The sequence below is a fragment of the Stylophora pistillata genome, chromosome 9 (assembly GCF_964205215.1).
Source record: "Stylophora pistillata chromosome 9, jaStyPist1.2, whole genome shotgun sequence".
Taxonomy (NCBI): Eukaryota; Metazoa; Cnidaria; class Anthozoa; order Scleractinia; family Pocilloporidae; genus Stylophora; species Stylophora pistillata.
This window is the reverse complement of record NC_142527.1, coordinates 4,632,638-4,650,200: the sequence shown is the minus strand read 5'-3', so window position 1 is coordinate 4,650,200 and position 17,563 is coordinate 4,632,638. Positions and strand designations below refer to the sequence as shown.

The window sequence follows — 17,563 nt, the reverse complement described above, 5'->3', positions numbered from 1 at the left end:
TTACATGAAACATTGGTACGCACTAGCTCTGATCTCCGCTAATATTATCAGCTTCTTTGATTCAAACTATCTCTGTATTGTGTTGGATCAGCGGTTTGGTGTAAACTAATTCCTCGTCAAATTCAAGGTGAGTTACTCGCTGTCTGATGTAAACTGTTAACTTTAGTATAGACAGGCTTTTATCTATCCCCTTGCACACTTTTCTTTTCGTTATCTGCTGCTGCGATGAGAAATTAAGGCTTGTTGCCTTTTAATACTATCATCTACTCTTTTGTGTGTTGCGCTTGTTCTTCTCTTTCTAAAAATTCTACAAGATAGATATTTCTAAAATTAAAGCTTGCCGTTTCCTGCAAGTTGTTGAACTTTTTCCTTACACAAACTCGATCTGCCAGAAGTGAAAGGAAAAATTTTAGCGACTCGCAAGCCCAGTACCTTGCTCGCTTACAATAGTAAGTCTTTGACGATCGGGTCAAAGCTGTATTATCGAACGATAATCGACAGCCTCTGTTTAACTTTTTGGTTTTTTCGGTAGCGTAAACACGAAACACAACAATATTACACTTGAGTACAATTTGAATTTTACGCGTTTTGAATGCACTCGATGCATTTTATATTCGGGATTTTCTTTTTGCGTGGACGAATTTTTTAATAATACATGATGGCCTTGCTTCGTTTTGTTCAAAACACAAGGTAATAATTGGCTATCGTGTTGAAACTCGGGAAGTTTGTTCAATGTAATTTCGCGCAACGTGGACACTGGTTTTGATCAATGTTTGAGAGAGAACTCTGTCCTTTGAACAGTGTTATTCTATGCCTTTTGATGGTTTAGTGGAACTATTATTAGCTGTATTTAAACCTTATGGATACAGCTGTTTCTTAGCGTAATGAAGGATGCCGTTATTGTATTATAATGTGTAGCATAAGAATAATTTTGCGGCTACAGCGTTCAGTAAACACCGTTCCTACCGATGGACTGGATTTCATATTGCTGCGTAACAAAACACCTTTGGTTCTGTGCTTCTATTTTAAGCGATATGCTCTTATGTTGAAAGTTTGAATATTTTTAGTGCACAAAATGCAAGACATTGTTTTCTAAAATTAAATTTTGCCCATTGTATAATATTAATTGGTGATATGAAGCGGCTTGATATCTTTTTGTTGCTAAATGTTTGTTGTGTCATTGACTGTTTCCTGCGACAACGATTACATTTGTTTGGCGTAAAAGATTTTTATCTGCTGTGAGTTGGAAGTGTCTGTTAAATAGGCTCTAGGGTGGAAAATTAGCAGTAATTAGTCCCATTTATATATCAGGTATATTTAAGGTGGTGAAATCAATACACACACTTGAAGTGCAGAAAATTTGCGTAGAAACAAGAAATTCCGTTTCAAGTTCCAAATCATTCCCTAATTTGATACTTTTTTTTTCTGAATTCGGTGTTTGTTTTGAAGTATAATTTTGCATGTAATAAAGACGGGAAATAAACATCCTTGGCTAACCATGCCTCACAGAAGTCTGCATAAATTGTGGAATATTAACACGTTAAAGTAAGACATGTTCTGTTTTTTTTTTTTTCCTTAAACAATTTTGAAATGTGTCTTTTTAAGCTAATGGATTCCTCCAAACCGTAATTCAAGCTGTTGGAATTGTTGAATGTTTGCCTTTGTTTGTTGTTGTATCCTCCTCTTTGAACTCCCAAGATCTGATTTTTAATTCTCCCCTCTAGCAAGCTGCAATGTATTTCCTTTCAAATTAGTTGCAAGCATTTAGTTTTAGATCAAGATAACTTCTGCTTGATAAGTTTGAGTATTCTCATTACCCATTTGCTGGATAATGTATGGATATTACAGGAAAGAGTTGCTTCTTAATCACACTCCTGGAAGTGTAAGTGTTAGGAGGGAAGAGGGTAGCAAAGGGTTGACCCTGTTCCCATTTCATGCACAAATATTTAGAAAAATGGACAGATCATGTATTTAAATGGTATTTCACAAATTACAAATTCAGAGAGGAAAACTTCAAATCTCACCTTAGCTTACCTTTCTGTGAAAATTCATCCATTGCACTCAAATTTTAGGCATAAACAATCTTCTTCCATTCTCCCTTTATACCCTTCAATTGTTTCAGTTAAAGAAGATCATGTCAAAGGAAAATAATTTTGAAGACAGTTCAACTTATTAAATATTAAATTGGCCACCATAACAAGTTAAAAAGCTGACGTTTTGAGCGTTACCCCTTTGTCTTTGCTCTGACAAAGGGCTAACGCTTGAAATGTCAGCTTTTTAACTTGTTATGGTGGCCAATTTACAATTTCAACTTAGTTGATATAACCTATTACCTTCTTACCCCCACCGACGCAGCACCACAGTTTCGTTAGAAACTCTTAGTCAGTGTCTGATAAGTATTTTTCACAGTGTTTCACAGTTTATTTCTATGGTGCTGAAGATTTTGCGGGGTTTTCATCCAGAAAAGTGCCTCCACATCTGAATTTGGACTAATTCAGGTCATCAAAATATACCCAAAGATTTGTGCAAAGCTGCTAAAGAATTCTCTGATCTCAATTGCCTAATTAACTCCATATGGCCTATTTATTGTGCACCTATTGCCCGACTGGAAGGTCAGGATGGAAAATTTGGACTTACGGTCATTATGTTGATGCTACACTGGCTGTGTGGGTCATGACTGAAAGCAAAATATTTTCCTTTCTGACTCAACCAAACTCAGTCAATAAGTATTTTACCTCTAAAAAATGAATATAAATATGTTTGAACCTATGTGTAAATAGGGCATGATTATATTCATAACACAGGGGCTCAACAGTAACAAGAAAGATTCTCCAAGGAAAACTTAAGTTATTTCTTGTAGTCAGCACACAAATGCAAAATTCATTGCAAAGCAAGACTTATTTCCTCATTTCTGTTTATTTTAAGTCAAATTCCACAAACAGAATTCACATTATTGGAAAATGAAACAGAGTTGTGTAGGTGGGAAGGCTATCTCTGGATGTGATTCATGTCAACTCATACCACCCCATACACGTCAGCATTTGTTTTGGTTTTCTAAATTATTGTGTCAGTGCAATCATATGGGTCACGTGATAACAAGAAGCATTTTGTATTTTCAGAATGGGTCAGACCCTCTCAGAGCCAGTCACTACTAAAGAGACTTCCTCTTGTTCAAACAAGTTGTACAAAGTTGGTTCTTCTTGCATGCAGGGATGGAGAATAAGTATCCTTTTACAGCCGGACATTCTAAAATATTTGATGAACCATGGCTCAGGGGATATTCCAAGTGTTATCCACAAGCAATGGTGGTTGGCATTTTTGCTAGCTACTGCAAACACCATCTTCCTAAAGAAGGCAAAGCGGTGAATTACATTGAACATTTCTTGATGTGAAACCTATTTCACCTTTGCTTATTGTTGTATGTACCTAAAAGGTTCAATTACAACTGGGAGTGGATTGGCAAGTGTAGACAATCATGTGTTTCAGCAGGCACTTTCTCATTACTTCCTTGCTACGTAACTTTCTTTATAGCTGGATACTAAAAAAGTGTCTGGAGAACACTTGATGCACTACCCATTGCAAGCTAGGTAGATATTTGTGACTGCAAAGGGTATGGTCTTAAGGGCACATTATTCTGAAAACATCCACAGATTTACATTGGGGATGGATTTCTTTGGTATCACAACAGCATCTGTTGTAAATATATCTGTCTTAGTAACTCCAAATGAATAAAAGAGAAAGGAGAGTAACTTGATCATGTCATTAAAGCTTCATTATAGGAAAAAAAATTTTATCAATTCTAGACTGAAGCACCAACAGGAAGCTTGTCCAAATACAGCAAACCATAAGGTGGGGAAAAAGGTTTAGATTTTAGAGGCCAACTGTGCAACAGGTTCAGAAAGTGACATGTTCTGGTTTGAAATAGGGTCAGGATTGAGGTAACTGGGGGACACACCCTTGCCAAAAATTCTTGGCAGCACCCCTCCTTTGTGTGGATTCTGAGCTGGCTAAAGGCACAAGCAATATACAATATGTTGAAAACAACAGGAAACCCTGATGTTCCTTAACTTACAACTTAGACATGGAGGATTCCCATACAGAGATTTTATCTCTTAAAGAGGACAAAGGCACTGCTTTTTTTGGAGTTTATGATGGACATGGAGGTAATTACGTGCTGCAACACTAAACAATAGGAGTATGCTGTTGTTATTTTATATATAGCTACAACTAATTGAGAAATTGTTTGCACCATATTTCATTTAATTTGAATGAAGGATCCCTCTTAGTTTCAACATGATCTCACAATGCTTGTGGATTCTGATTATGATTCAAGCCAATTCTACACTCTGTGATCTACATGCAAATTAAAGTGCAGTTTCCATATGTTGAATAACACAGCAAGTATTAATTAAAAGGGAATTTTGCTGCATTCTTGCTCATTGTTCCAGAGATGATAACCATGGAAATGTTGATAAATTCTTGTAAGCTGTTTGTTTGTTTCAGAAACTAGTGACAAATAACTTGTCAATGAGTTTCTTGTTGAGTTACTGATCTTTGCCATTCATCAGGGAAATTGTGCAATACTCGTGAATAGCACGTTTGGTGTACTTTTGATCATATCTCTTGTCTGTGTATTTCACTGCTAGGTGCACGGGTTGCAGAGTATTGTGGTAAAAGCATTCACACAAAAATCACCTCTCATCCTGCCTGGGGTAAGGCATAGTAACATTATTAGGGTACATTAAGGTGGCTGAACACAGTTTTTGGGCGTGGTTTTGCTGATGCAATTCAGCGTGCGCACAGGGATTGCAAAAAACAAATATGCTGTCAGTAGAGCGGTCATTTTATTTACTCAACACGTACCAGCACTATCTGTGCTATTTTTCTCCATAGTTGGCGCAGTATATTGAGGGCTTTAATCTTTTATTACAAAGATATGTTGGAAAAGTTAATGGTGCAAAGAACCCAGCAATTCTCAGCTTTTTCGTTGTTACTGAAAGAACCCAGTTAAATGTAGTGCATGCATAGTAAGTAAAAAAATTGCGATTGAATGGAAAATTGCTTTCTTGGAAATATGCCTATTTCTTGAGAACCACTCATTAGAATTTTGCAAAATATGGCACAAGAATACTTTAGAAAATAAGGAACTGGAGTATTGAAAAAAAATTGAAACAAAGGAAATTTTAGAAAATGGAGTAAACCTTCAACAAGGGATAATTAAGATCTCTCTGTTAAATTGTCAGCAAAATGGTGTTAACTTGTGAGTATCAATACAAGCTCATTGCATGTAAATTATAAAGAAAATCTAATAACTAGATTTTCTACAAAGAAACAAAACTGATTTTAATTGCTTGTTTAGATCTATTCATGTCGCCATGGCAATGGCACATGCATCAGCTCAACTATCAAAAAAACAAAGTTTGTGTTGTTAACTTGCTTGCTGCCAATTTTGGCGACCAAGAGATCAAGGGTTTAAGAGAAAGTGGTGAAAGAAACAAAGGTATCAAAAACTGTGTTCAGCCATCTTAACATTATTAGCTAAATATGCTTTATTCACTTGCATTTTGATATATTCATTTGAATTTATAGATAAGGCCCAATTTTTCACTTTCTTACTAATTTTTTTTTCTTTTTAGCCAAGGGAAACATAGGTGAAGCAATAAAGGGAGGTTTCTTGGCGTGTGACATTGATATGCAGAAAGGTATGCCTTATATACTAGGGAAAACTGAATGGTTAAGCTGGATCATGTACTTCTTGACCTGTCCAGTGTACAAACCACTAAACACATCCCCAAGATATTGTTGAGTAAGGCTCTTAAAGAATGGAAGCCAACAGTCAGAGGGTGCAAGATATTTATAGCCCAAGTTTGATTAATATGTAAATGTATGTGTGATCTATCTTGAAATTATAGCTTGTTTTCTTTTGCGAGATGACCATCTGTTGGTAAATGAAATGTAAAGTCAGTAGTGGTTTGGCAAGGAGTTTCAAGAGCAGTATTCTAGTTATTATCATCCATGCATATATTATTTTGATAAAGAGGGACTTGTAAAAATATGGGCAGTGAATAACACCTCAAACATCTGCAGCTCCCTTCTTTTTTTAATTTCATGGGGGTTTGTCGGATTTTGTTTCAATTGAGAAAATGAAGTTTAAAATCAGAAAGTATGTCATACAGCAGAATTAGCATTTACCATGAGTCATACAAAGGATTGGTGATGGACGGTCATATGTAGGATGATTAAGTTTTTTTTTTTACTCGTGAATGTTAGAAGCAAAGGTTTCAAGGGTTGTATTTTCTATGAAGTTGCTGTGTTTTGTTTTCAGATGATCAAATGAAGGACGAAATGGCTGGAACAACTGCCATAGTCATAATCCTCAAAAATAACAAGATTTATTGCGTAAGATTGATGCTATGATGATAATTACCTTATGTTGTTTCTGTCTTTATTCCTCTTTAACAAATGGTAGACACCACAGCGTACACTATTGAGTCATGGATGCACGTGGGAGGTTGCTAAGCACAAAAGAAGCGTAAGAGTCGCTTGAGGCGATAGCCGAGAGCAACTCTAGCTTGTTGAGTGCTTAGCAAACCTCCCAAGTGCATCCATAACTCAATAGTGTACGCTGTGGTGTTTACCATTTGTTTTATAACATAACATTGATACATTGTAGCTAAAGAGTTCCCTTTTATTTAACAAACCTTACGCAACCAGAAAAAAACAAGTGCACGCGGAAAAATAGTCTTTGCATTTGCTCACGTCAGCGGCGTACACCCATGGGCAAATGGGGGATGCTAAATTGACCGATCAGAGCGCGCGCTTTACTTTGGTTATGTTATAATATGATGTATTTCATGAATCTCTGCCTGTGTTCATTGTGCACATATTGACTGAGTGTCCTGTTTATCAGGGAAATGTTGGGGACTCCAGAGCCATTGCATCAAAGAGGGGAGCAGTGGAACAACTTTCCTTTGATCATAAACCAAGCAATGATGGTAATGTATCTTAAGTATCTTTCTTTGCCAACAGTGGTTTGCCCTCTTAAGGTTCACTGGCTGGTGGCTGGGTTGGTTGTAGTTGTTGCTTTTTTCAGTTTGCTGTTTCTCATTTGTATTTACTCTTATGTTATGGGTAGGTGATTCTTCTGCTGGCAGTGGAGTAATTTCTGTTTAGTTAGGATTGTTATCAAATTATGCATATTCAACCAAGCGACAAGTCACAACAGCTTCCCGGAAATTATAAACAAAGTAAACCAGGTGCAAGCAATTTTTTGGTCTGTGCAACACTGCCTGCTTGATATCCAATCAGATCACAGGACTCACTTCATCTTGCTGGCTTGCAGAGCTAGCCCTGATATAAAATGTAGCAATTCCAGTGGCAATACTGATTGTAGTAACTTCATGCACCTTAGTCAAGGAACATCTTCATTGAGTGATTGTCTTTTTGTCTCTCAAAAGATGAAACAAGAAGAATCATAGCAGCTGGTGGCTGGGTGGAATTCAACAGAGTTAATGGTAAGAGCTGAAATGAACGATATAAGTTTCCCAATAGCTTTGTAGTGAAAATTAGTCTTGTAGATCTAGCCATGCATAAAAACAGAGCTTTAATTTATTTTTTCTTTGCATGTTAAGCCCTGCTTGATAAGTCTGTGCTTGGCTGGGTCATTGTAAAAACTCCATGTGATATGGTTAACACCATAACCACATGTTTTCTACTTTATTTATTACTGTTTCCTCTCACTTATGGTGTCACACAGACACTCCACTAACACAAATAGTTTATCGTTTTCATGAGTAATGGTGTCAGCCACGAATTAGAAAGTAATCGGCAAGAACTTTGTAGAAATCATGTAAAGTAAGGTTATTTGATATTGAAATAATTTGGATATATCAACAAAGTTGAAATGGTAAATTGGCCACCGTAACGATTACAAAAGCGGACGTTTCGAGCGTTAGCCCTTCGTCGGAACGAATGGCTAACGCTCGAAACGTCGGCTTTTGTGATCGTTACGGTGGCCAATTTACCATTTCAACTTTGTTGATATATCCAAATTATTTCGTTACCCCACCGACACAGCCCCAAACAGTCTCTTTAGAAACTATCAGCCTTTATTTATTTGGTATTGACTCTTACGTCGTTGATGTTATAGGCAACTTAGCCCTTTCAAGAGCACTTGGAGATTTCTGCTTCAAAAGGAATGACAAAAAGTCAGCAGAGGAGCAGATTGTAACAGGTATTGATATCAATGAAGTGAGCTGTGTGGTTAGTTGTCAGTAGGTAGCTTATACAAGGGAGTAAAATGTTGTGCAGTTAAAAATAAAACTTCTTAAAGTACACTCAACTTCAGGACCTAATTTTAGAGAACATAACAAAACATTACCTGGTTTCAGACCCAAATGGTTTAACCTCTGCCCAACTCAACCAAGAAGGGTCTTAAAATGGACCTCTTGGCAGCTTTGCAGCTAATTGTAACAAGGGAATTAACCCCACCCCCACCCCCCACAATGTTAGTGGGCCCTACGAAGCATTGTCAGTGATAAAGGAGAACCACTGTAGTCCTAAGTGATGTTTGCTGTGGTTTTAGTACAATTTTTGACAATGATTGGACTGTTGACATAAGCCATCCTCATCCTTAATCTTTAGAGCTGTATGTTTGTGTAAAATTTCTAGCAAGCGTAGCAGGCGTAATTTGGGCTGTCACTTTGATTCTAATGAAAGCGGAAAGAAATTGTACCCAAGGGGAGGGGGCAAGTGAGTGCCCATTTGCACCCCCTCCCCCTACTGTCGACTCATTACTTCAAATTAAACATGGCCGATTTTGTAAACGAACGCGCGCCGTAATAAATCGTCTACACTGCAGGATATTGAATTGACAGAAATTGAATGTAGATAATATTCACGCGTACAATTACCTACATAGGTATCAACAGAGGAGGTTGTCCTAGAGGAAATTAGTTTTACTGATCGCATAGGCAATATTAGTTTTATTAGTGTGTTGAAAGTGAACGAAATTCAGGATTTTCCGAGTTAGGTAATGAATTTTCATTTATGTGGCTCTGTTTTGTTTTGTTCAGCTCTGCCCGATGTGATACAGAAAGAAATTACACCAGATCATGAATTCATTGTCTTAGCTTGTGATGGTAAGTTCTTGAGAAAAGCTGTTTTCCAATCGCGGTAGTTTCAGGGCTTTAAACATCCTCTGAGGAACTTTGTTTTTGTCATCGTGAAGTTTCCTTTCAATCCAACCATTTGAATGGCAAATTTATGGTCTAGCCCTGGTTAAGACTTCCGCCGCTTATAGTGGCTTATTAATGGCTGAACCTATTCCCAATTTCTCTAGCATACTGGACGAGATCCTGGTCGGTCCTCGGTAAAACCTCCCCCCACCCCACGCCCCCCCCCCCAAAAAAAACTCACTAAGTTTCATCCGCACATAATTGGCTAATAACCATTTAAACTCGTGCACTGAAAGAGGTACTGTCATAGCTTCATGACTAATCTAGGACAAGGACGGATCCAAGAATTCTTGATAGGAGGGATACAAAGTTTGATTTAAGAAACACATTTATATATTTACACCATATCTCGAATAAGAACACTACTTCAAAACAGGTTAATTTGACGGCCCAGACACCCACCCCCTGCCTCCCCTCCCCCCCTGCCTCCCCTCCCCCCTGCCTCCCCTCTCCCCCTGCCTCCCCTCTCCCCTGCCTCCCCTCCCCCCTGCCTCCCCTCCCCCCCTGCCTCCCCTCCCCCCCTGCCTCCCCTTCCCCTGCCTCCCTACCTCCACTCCCCCCTGCCTCCCTCCCCCCTTCCCCTGCCTCCCTACCTCCACTCCCCCTGCCTCCCTCCCCTCCCCCCTTCCCCTGCCTCCCTACCTCCCCTCCCCCCTGCCTCCCCTCCCTCCCTCCCCCCCTGCCTCCCTCCCCCCCCCTGCCTCCCTCCCCCCCCCTTGGTGAACAATTATGTGTCCAGTGCACTTTGCTTTGGAACAGCCCGTCTCCTAGTGAGTTTTCTTTAAGTGTAGTGCGTAACCGCTGAAGTCTTTTTCCCTTTACAGGTATCTGGGATGTTCTGTCTAATCAAGAAGTAATCGATTTTGTAAGAATTAGGATAGCTCAAAAAATGGAACCTGAACAGGTGTGTTAAGTGATTATCCTCTGAGTGTTCACATTTATGGACCAGGCCTGTGAAGAACCAAAGCAATCTAAGATCACTTTTGATACTTTTTCCGTGAAATTTAACCTGGCCCGTTCTCGTTGTTAGATTTGCGAAGAGCTTCTAACGAGATGCCTTGCCCCGGACTGTCAGATGGGAGGATTAGGCTGCGACAACATGACAGTGATTATCGTTTGTTTATTACAAGGAGGAACATACGAAGACCTCTGCCAAAAATGTTCAAGACCGAGTGACTCTAGTTCTGCTTACAATGGCAACTCGGCACCGTTTTACTCTTGACATTAATATCAGCCTGGTTTCACCATTTCCGTTGGCGACACGAGCAAGTCTGCGGTGGAGGATCAAGGGATGATGTATAGAAGTTACAAATGCGTTGACGAGGTTAAGATTAAAACTGTGACAAGTATTAGAGTTGGACTGCGCCAAAGCACAAACGGAAAGAGCGAAATGTCAAACGAGTTGTGTGCTCTTCTGAGAATGCAGCAGAGTGAATGTGCAATGATGGAGTTTAAACCCTTGCATGTTTTTTTTTCTTCTTCCTTTTTCTTTTTTTTCTAATTCTATTTTTAAGGGGGCCAATTTGCCAAAGTGAATAATGGCTTATCGTAGAAAACTTGACCCTTATTGAAGGTCTGTTGGTTGTGGATTCGGTTGTGTTGTAAGTCTGACTGTAGATCAAGTGGCGTAAAAGAGCCAATCGTATTTTGAAGAAATGGAATCACCAGCATTTTTTGTTCCAGTGGACAACACAAAGTCGCGTTCACCTTGTAACTAACTAAAGGGTTCACACAATGAAGGATCGCGTGTCAGCGAACAGACACTTTTTTCCTGAAGCAATGCGAACATTCCCTGGATAATCGACGGCCTGAGTGTCAAACTGCACATGCAAAGTTGACCGCTGAAAATCGAGCATTAACGTATCTGCGCTGGTATTTAATTAACGTGCGGTGATGAGCGAGACAGGGTCATCCGAGTTCATCCCAGTAGTATTTAGGTGATAGTTCTTTGGTTCGAATAGGGAAGAAATATTTGAAGAGTTGAAATATTTTTGTGTTGAATTTCTCGGGTGCCACAGGTTAAAAATTCGTGGCATTATTCAATAGATTCAAGATCTGAGTCTTGTTCAGGAAATATTTGCGAAACGTTGACTTACTGGCGTCGTAGTTATCTCGGAGAACTTTCGTTACCCCGTTGAACTACAGATTGATATGTCTATGCATCCAATAGAGCTCGGAATAAAAGTCGGAGCGCTTCGTGGCGCTATCGAGTCTTGACGCGAAGCACTGGGCCGGAATAGTATTACAGATAACGCGTCGTGTCGTGAATTACGACTAACATTCATTAGTGATTTAAGGATGTGATTTTTATATGCGCGCTATTTTGACTGGACTTGGTTTTCAGTAGCGGTTATTTAAATGATAGGACTGGGGTGTTGACAAACTTCGCTTTTTTAAACGGAAAAGTAGTTGTTTTTTTTGTTTTAGTGTGGCAGTTGAAAGTTTTTGTAAAGTATTGAAGTTCTCTTTCACGGTATTTGAGGTGTGGCAAAACATTTCTAATTGAGCAAGTTTTGCGTGACCTCGAGTCGGTGAGTGCGTGATAGACTATTGCAAATTTGTTGGACTTGTATGGTGATGCAAGCTGGATGTAAATAAGTGTTAAATCAGTTTTTCTACAGAAACATTTTTTATGATTCTTGTATGTTTATTCCAGGCTAAGACTCAACTACCAATCAGTGCTATCGTTGACGATTCGCCACGACTACATTTCCCCTTAATCCCTGTACATACCGTATTTATTCGACTAAGCGCCCAACCTTGAATAAGCGCCGACCCTACGGGTAGAAGTTAATTAGCGCCCGCAACTCCTCTCCCTTCAAAAAAAAAAAAGACAAACAAACAAAAAAGCTGAACACCACAAGAGGAGTATCAAGATACATTATGCGGTAATTACCGAGATGCTTCCCCTCTGATTGGTCGAGGATTGCGTCATATTTAATAATTATTCGCCGACGGCGAAGTGAATATTATAGAATGATCCCCGAGACGAAGTCGAGGGGTCTATATCTAACAATATTCACTTCGCCTTAGGCGAACAGTTGTGAATCATTGAATTTTTTTTTTCTTTAGTGGCTCACAAACGCTGTTTATGGCACATCTTCGCGTTCTGTTATCACTTACTGTTTTGCATTAAATAAAACGTACTACTTGCAGAAAATTGTGAAAATTGAATAAGAACCCAGCCTCACAAACAAGTGCCCACTCTTAAGGTCCATCGATTCAATAACCGCACAGAGCACTTGATCGAATAAATACGGTAACAGCTACTAGAAAGTGAAACGCGTCCGGGAAGCAACAGGAATCGTTTTATCTTTTAGCTAAGGTTTATGAGGCCTTCATTGAAAACTAATTCAATCATAAAACAATCACATGTTGATTATTGCAAGGCGCCCATTGCAATTCAATCCTAGTTTCCTTTGAGACCTGTTTCTTTTTTTGTGGGGTGGGGGGGGACCTATTTATCGCCCGGGAAAGGGGGAGGGGTGAGTGGAGGATTTTGAGAGGGACAACAGGAGAACAAAGTGGGGATCAGTTGTCGCCAACAGAGTAGAAGGGGGGGGGGGACTGTACAGAATTAAATGCCAACTAACTACCGGTGAGGGACCATAGGGAAATTGAAAAGCCCTATCTCCTCCAAATCTCCCCTACCCTCCCCCCTTGGCATCCATTAATACCGGTCCCTCAAAAACTCACTGACCTGGATAGCATCAAAATTATATACATGACGTTATTTTTCCTCCTTGTGAAAATGACTGATGCCATCAAAATACAACCTTTGTATTACGTTAAGTCTTGCAATTGCCGTGTCTTAACCAGGTAAGCAAAATCTCAGAAAAGGAATATTTCATAAACATAAACATACACGATCAACAGATGCCGACTGGTAAATTTTTCCGACTTTCCGGTGCAGACACAACATTAGAGGGCGCCAAAGTCGCGCCTGCCTTTTACGTTATTTGTTTTGACGGCGACCAGCAAAGACTAATGTTAAGCTCAGCTGATGTGGAATTTTCTGGCAGAAGAAATAACATTACAAGAAATTGTTCATTGCATTTATGCCAGTTGCTAATAATAACACTGTAGAAGTTGTAAATGAAAGGCTCGTCAACAATATAAGAGCCTACAAAATTATTACTTTAGAACCAAAATTCTACGAAAGAAATTGGCGTAAAAATTTTAGTTGACCCCACGTATTACTCAATTCAAAATAACTCCTACTTACAACTTGTAAATAACTGTTATTTGCAACAAATGCACGAATTATTTTTTAGAGTTGACAACAAAATCAATTTTCCCGTTCTAGTATTTTCAAATTGTTGCTCTGAATGAAAAAAATGAAGAAAGCGTAGTGCTCGCCTAAAACCGTTGTGGTCTGGGTACGAATAATTCGAAATTTGGGTTTCGTCTTTGATTCGAAAGTTTTCATTACGTCTTCGGGTTTTCAGAAGAACCGAACTGTGTATGTGCCTTCTATTTAATTTATTTACTGAAATCAACCAAGAGAGAATGATGAAAGAAAAAACGGTGCTTTCAATCTTACCAGTAACAAAAATGCTAAAAGCATTAAGGTTCTTATCAGTTTTACTTTGCGCTTTACCACCACAGAGGTCATTAAAGGACTCAGTTGTTGTACACTTACGGCTGCCTGCCTCGAAACTAACGAATCTTTGCGCATCGATGGAGCTTTCCGATCCACAATGACGAGAATAGCAATTGGATAAAAGCAAAGCAAAGGTAAGACAGAATTAATGACTAATTTGAAATACCTCAGGATTCATCCTGTTCCACTCTACTCGACTAAACTTAATCATAAATGGTCTGATTCAGTTTAGGAAAAAAACTACATCAGAGTCGAACAGTCCACAAGAACTCACCAGTAAACATCACGGTGACAATTCTCGAAGATCTGTTGCTGAGCTGGGCAAAAATTCCTGTCGTTGTTAAGAAATTCCTAGACGGTACCGCCCAAGTCATCTGGCGTTTTCTTTCATCACAAGCAAACAAACATCGCCATCGAGAGACATTCCGAGAATTCCCGACACACCCACGACTGAAATCGATCACCCGAGCATAAACACGATAAACATCGATTCACTTCGGCTTGATTCACTTTGTTCCACAAAAAGAATGCCTATCTTTTGATACTGAGTATCAATTACTATCCAGAAATAGAAAGGTCTTGATCTTTCAATTTTTCTTTAAAGAGGCTTAGTGCCTGGGGAGGAGAAAATCATGTATTTATAGAATATGATCTTCAAACCGAAAAGATCGTCTCATCGCATAAAGCAGTTCAAGTTCAGTAAACAGTCGCCTCTTTCAGCAAACACTGAATATTTTGGTTATCAAAAATAATAATTATAATTTGTTCGTTTCCTTAACTGCATCCGTTGTTCTCGCATTCATACTAAGGTACCCTATCCACTAGAAAAGCAGATTATACCTACGGGAGTGGTCACCCTCTCAACGCAAAAGGAAGTTACCAGTTTTATGTTTGTATTTTCAGTCGTAATTGATATTCCTCGGCTATATATTCATCAAGGGTGGGCGGCATGGACATTCTTTTTATAAAAACGTTTTCCACCCAGTTTGTAAACAAAGGAAGAAAGAAAACCCTCCTGCGATTGATCATCAAAACGCAAGTGATTATCTTTTCGGTACCGTTAATTCTAAATTGATACAATTTTTCCAATAGCGTGACGATTATTGAAGAACACTGATAGAATTAAATAAACAATTTCTCAATAAGGTTTTGGTAGCATTTGGTCACTTTGGAGTAGGAGTTTAAGATAACTTAAATATTGTATACCGCCGGCAATCGTTTAACAACAATATGCCTTACATGAGAAAATCTAAAACAAAAGTAAGATGATTAATTTTTAAGGCTATCATAGAAACTCTTTGTCTTTTTTTATGTGAATGTTAGGATTAAACGGAATTGTAAATTGTAGTAATTTACAATGATCTAAGTCTAAGTCTAATAGCTCGGAGATATACATACATACATACATACATACATACATATACTTTATTTAATCTCGAATTTGGAGTAGCTAAAGAATAAGCTAGTATCTTCGAGTTACAAGTATAATTCTAAATACTACTAAAATGTAAAATGTAAAATTGTAACATTCTAAAATTTAACTATGAGAAAGAGTCATACTGTAGAATCCTGCGCTTGAAATCAGAAAAGTCAGACGTTCTAAAAGAGTCCAGAAGAGAGTTCCATAGTTTTGAAGCCATATATGAAAAGGAGTGAAGACCATAAGTAGTAGTTTTTGTAGACGGTAGAGACAAAATATAATTTCTGCGTAGATTATAGGATACAGACCGGAAACTAAACATATTCTTTAGATAGCCTGGATAGCGGTTAAAAAACAAGCTCTTGTACAATATAATTAAGAAAGTCTGAAGGCGTCTTTTATACAGAGATTTGGAGTTAACTTTGCTGAGTAGAGAGTCATAGGGAAAATTATAATCCTGCAAGATAACTCTAAGAATTCGCTTGTTTAAAGTATCTATCTTCTCAGTACTACGCGCACCACAAAAGTGCCATACAGACGAACAATAGTTAAAATGTGGCATAATAAAAGCCTTATAAAATCTTAGTAGAGTATCTTTAGAGATAAGTTTACGAAATCTTAGCATTACATTGAACTGGCCATTTATCTTCTTACAAATAGTTGATATATAATTATCAAAACGCAACCTATTGTCAATATTTATTCCATATATATACAAAGAATCTTTTAATGGAAAAGAGAAGGAGTGGCCTGTTTTTCCCAAGACTATAGTTTGGTGTTTTAATTCATGATGTAATTCGTGAGATAATTCGTGAACCCTGATTCGTCAGAAATTTGTCGTTCCTTGTAAGAGTAAACCCAAAGAAATTGAAGTTATTTTATAAAAGTAATAGACTGTACTCTCCACTGGCTAACTAACGTAATAACCCACTTGAAATGCTGGGAGAACACTCAATAAGTCCGTAAATCTTCGTTTGTAAATCACTCGCCACTGGCTCCTGAGTAATAAACTATTCCCGTGTTCCCCCAACATCCCGAGTGTGTCATTACGCCGCTAACCCGATAGAAAGTGTAGTCTATTGCTTGATGGTCTTATTTACCGACACTGTTTACTAATGTTCCAGTTTATACCTAAGAACAATGGCATTGGTGGAATAAAAAAAGACTTAACGGGTTCTTACTAAGCAGCTTTTAAGAAAGACAATACGGAAGCCGATCACCAAAGATACTTTACAACAATGCGCTTGCTTTAAGCTATATAGGAATTATAATCCACGAAACAATGCGATGTAAACCCTTGATCGGTACGGTGAACAAGAAAATTATTGTTCAAATCTTTTGACAGTTTCCTTCCGTTAATAAACAGAAGCCGGTCGGCGTTTGAAAAACTTTAATTGAGTAAACCTAGATCTCGGTCATAATTTAGGAAAAAGGCATGAAAAAATTATATGAGTCTATCGGTCTTTCTGGTCTTGAAACAATAGAACAAGCTGATTCAGTTTCCCAGAAAATTGAACAAGAGCTCTTCAAGAATGAAAATAAACACGGATTCACGGTGAAATTATGGAAAAAATGACTGCCGAAGAAAATTTTCTTAATTGTAGGATCGGACAGTATCACATCTCGTTGCAGCTGTGATTGATAAATTTAAACCGCGACAAAATTGAATTGTTGTTTGTTTTAAGACCGAAAGTATGTTGTGTTTGATTTGCCAGAATCGAAAGTGAAGTATTTCAAAGTGTACGCTGTAGCAAGAAAACTATTCACATTTTATTTTCATCTGTTGTAAACAGATACGTATGATGGACGATCCTCGCAGTAGATAGCGCTATTTGAGCAATAGCGAAATTCAGACCTGAAAAAAAATCAGGCCTGTACGGGACTCGAACCAGGTCAGTGGTTCGAGTCCCGTACAGGCCTGATTTTTTTCAGGTCTGAATTTCGCTATTGCTCAAATAGCGCTATCTACTGCGAGGATCGTCCATCATACGTATCAAATACCGCAGTTCAAAATATATGATTTTCATATATTTATTCTATCTCGTTGTAAACAGAGTTTACAACAGATGAAAACAGTTTCATTCTAAGAGTTTTTTCAGAGCGAGCAGAAACTCTTAAAAGTAATTTTGACATGTCCCTGGTAACAGTGCCGGATTGTTTCAACTCAGAAATAAACAGCAAACAAGACAAAATACACGAAAATCAAGCAAGTAGTCAAGATTTGAATGGGCCAACTTGGCCTATGAACATTTGACAGAAAAATCACCGATGGATGAAGCTGAATTCATTGAATAACGTTGCTCT

At 38.3% G+C, this 17,563-nt stretch overlaps 1 protein-coding gene and 1 long non-coding RNA gene across 2 annotated transcripts in view; both read left to right on the top strand.

The window, feature by feature from the left end:
• The window catches only part of LOC111338166 (putative protein phosphatase 2C T23F11.1), an 11,930-nt gene extending 70 nt beyond the window's left edge, over positions 1–11,860 (top strand). The window contains exons 1-12 of the mRNA XM_022944597.2: positions 1–127; positions 3,120–3,223; positions 4,080–4,163; positions 4,647–4,712; positions 5,637–5,702; positions 6,326–6,399; positions 6,911–6,995; positions 7,458–7,514; positions 8,150–8,233; positions 9,075–9,140; positions 10,061–10,140; positions 10,267–11,860. The exon at positions 1–127 is cut by the window's left edge and continues 70 nt beyond it. Of these exons, the coding sequence (XP_022800332.1) occupies positions 3,121–3,223; positions 4,080–4,163; positions 4,647–4,712; positions 5,637–5,702; positions 6,326–6,399; positions 6,911–6,995; positions 7,458–7,514; positions 8,150–8,233; positions 9,075–9,140; positions 10,061–10,140; positions 10,267–10,458 (957 nt within the window). The 5' untranslated portion in view covers positions 1–127; position 3,120 and the 3' untranslated portion in view covers positions 10,459–11,860. The remainder of the gene's footprint in view (positions 128–3,119; positions 3,224–4,079; positions 4,164–4,646; positions 4,713–5,636; positions 5,703–6,325; positions 6,400–6,910; positions 6,996–7,457; positions 7,515–8,149; positions 8,234–9,074; positions 9,141–10,060; positions 10,141–10,266) is intronic.
• Positions 11,861–13,596: 1,736 nt separating this feature from the next.
• LOC148722882 (uncharacterized) lies at positions 13,597–14,280 on the top strand. The gene is made up of 2 exons (XR_015991395.1): positions 13,597–13,973; positions 14,067–14,280. It is a non-coding gene; the product is annotated as an uncharacterized LOC148722882 (long non-coding RNA).
• Positions 14,281–17,563: the final 3,283 nt, after the last annotated feature.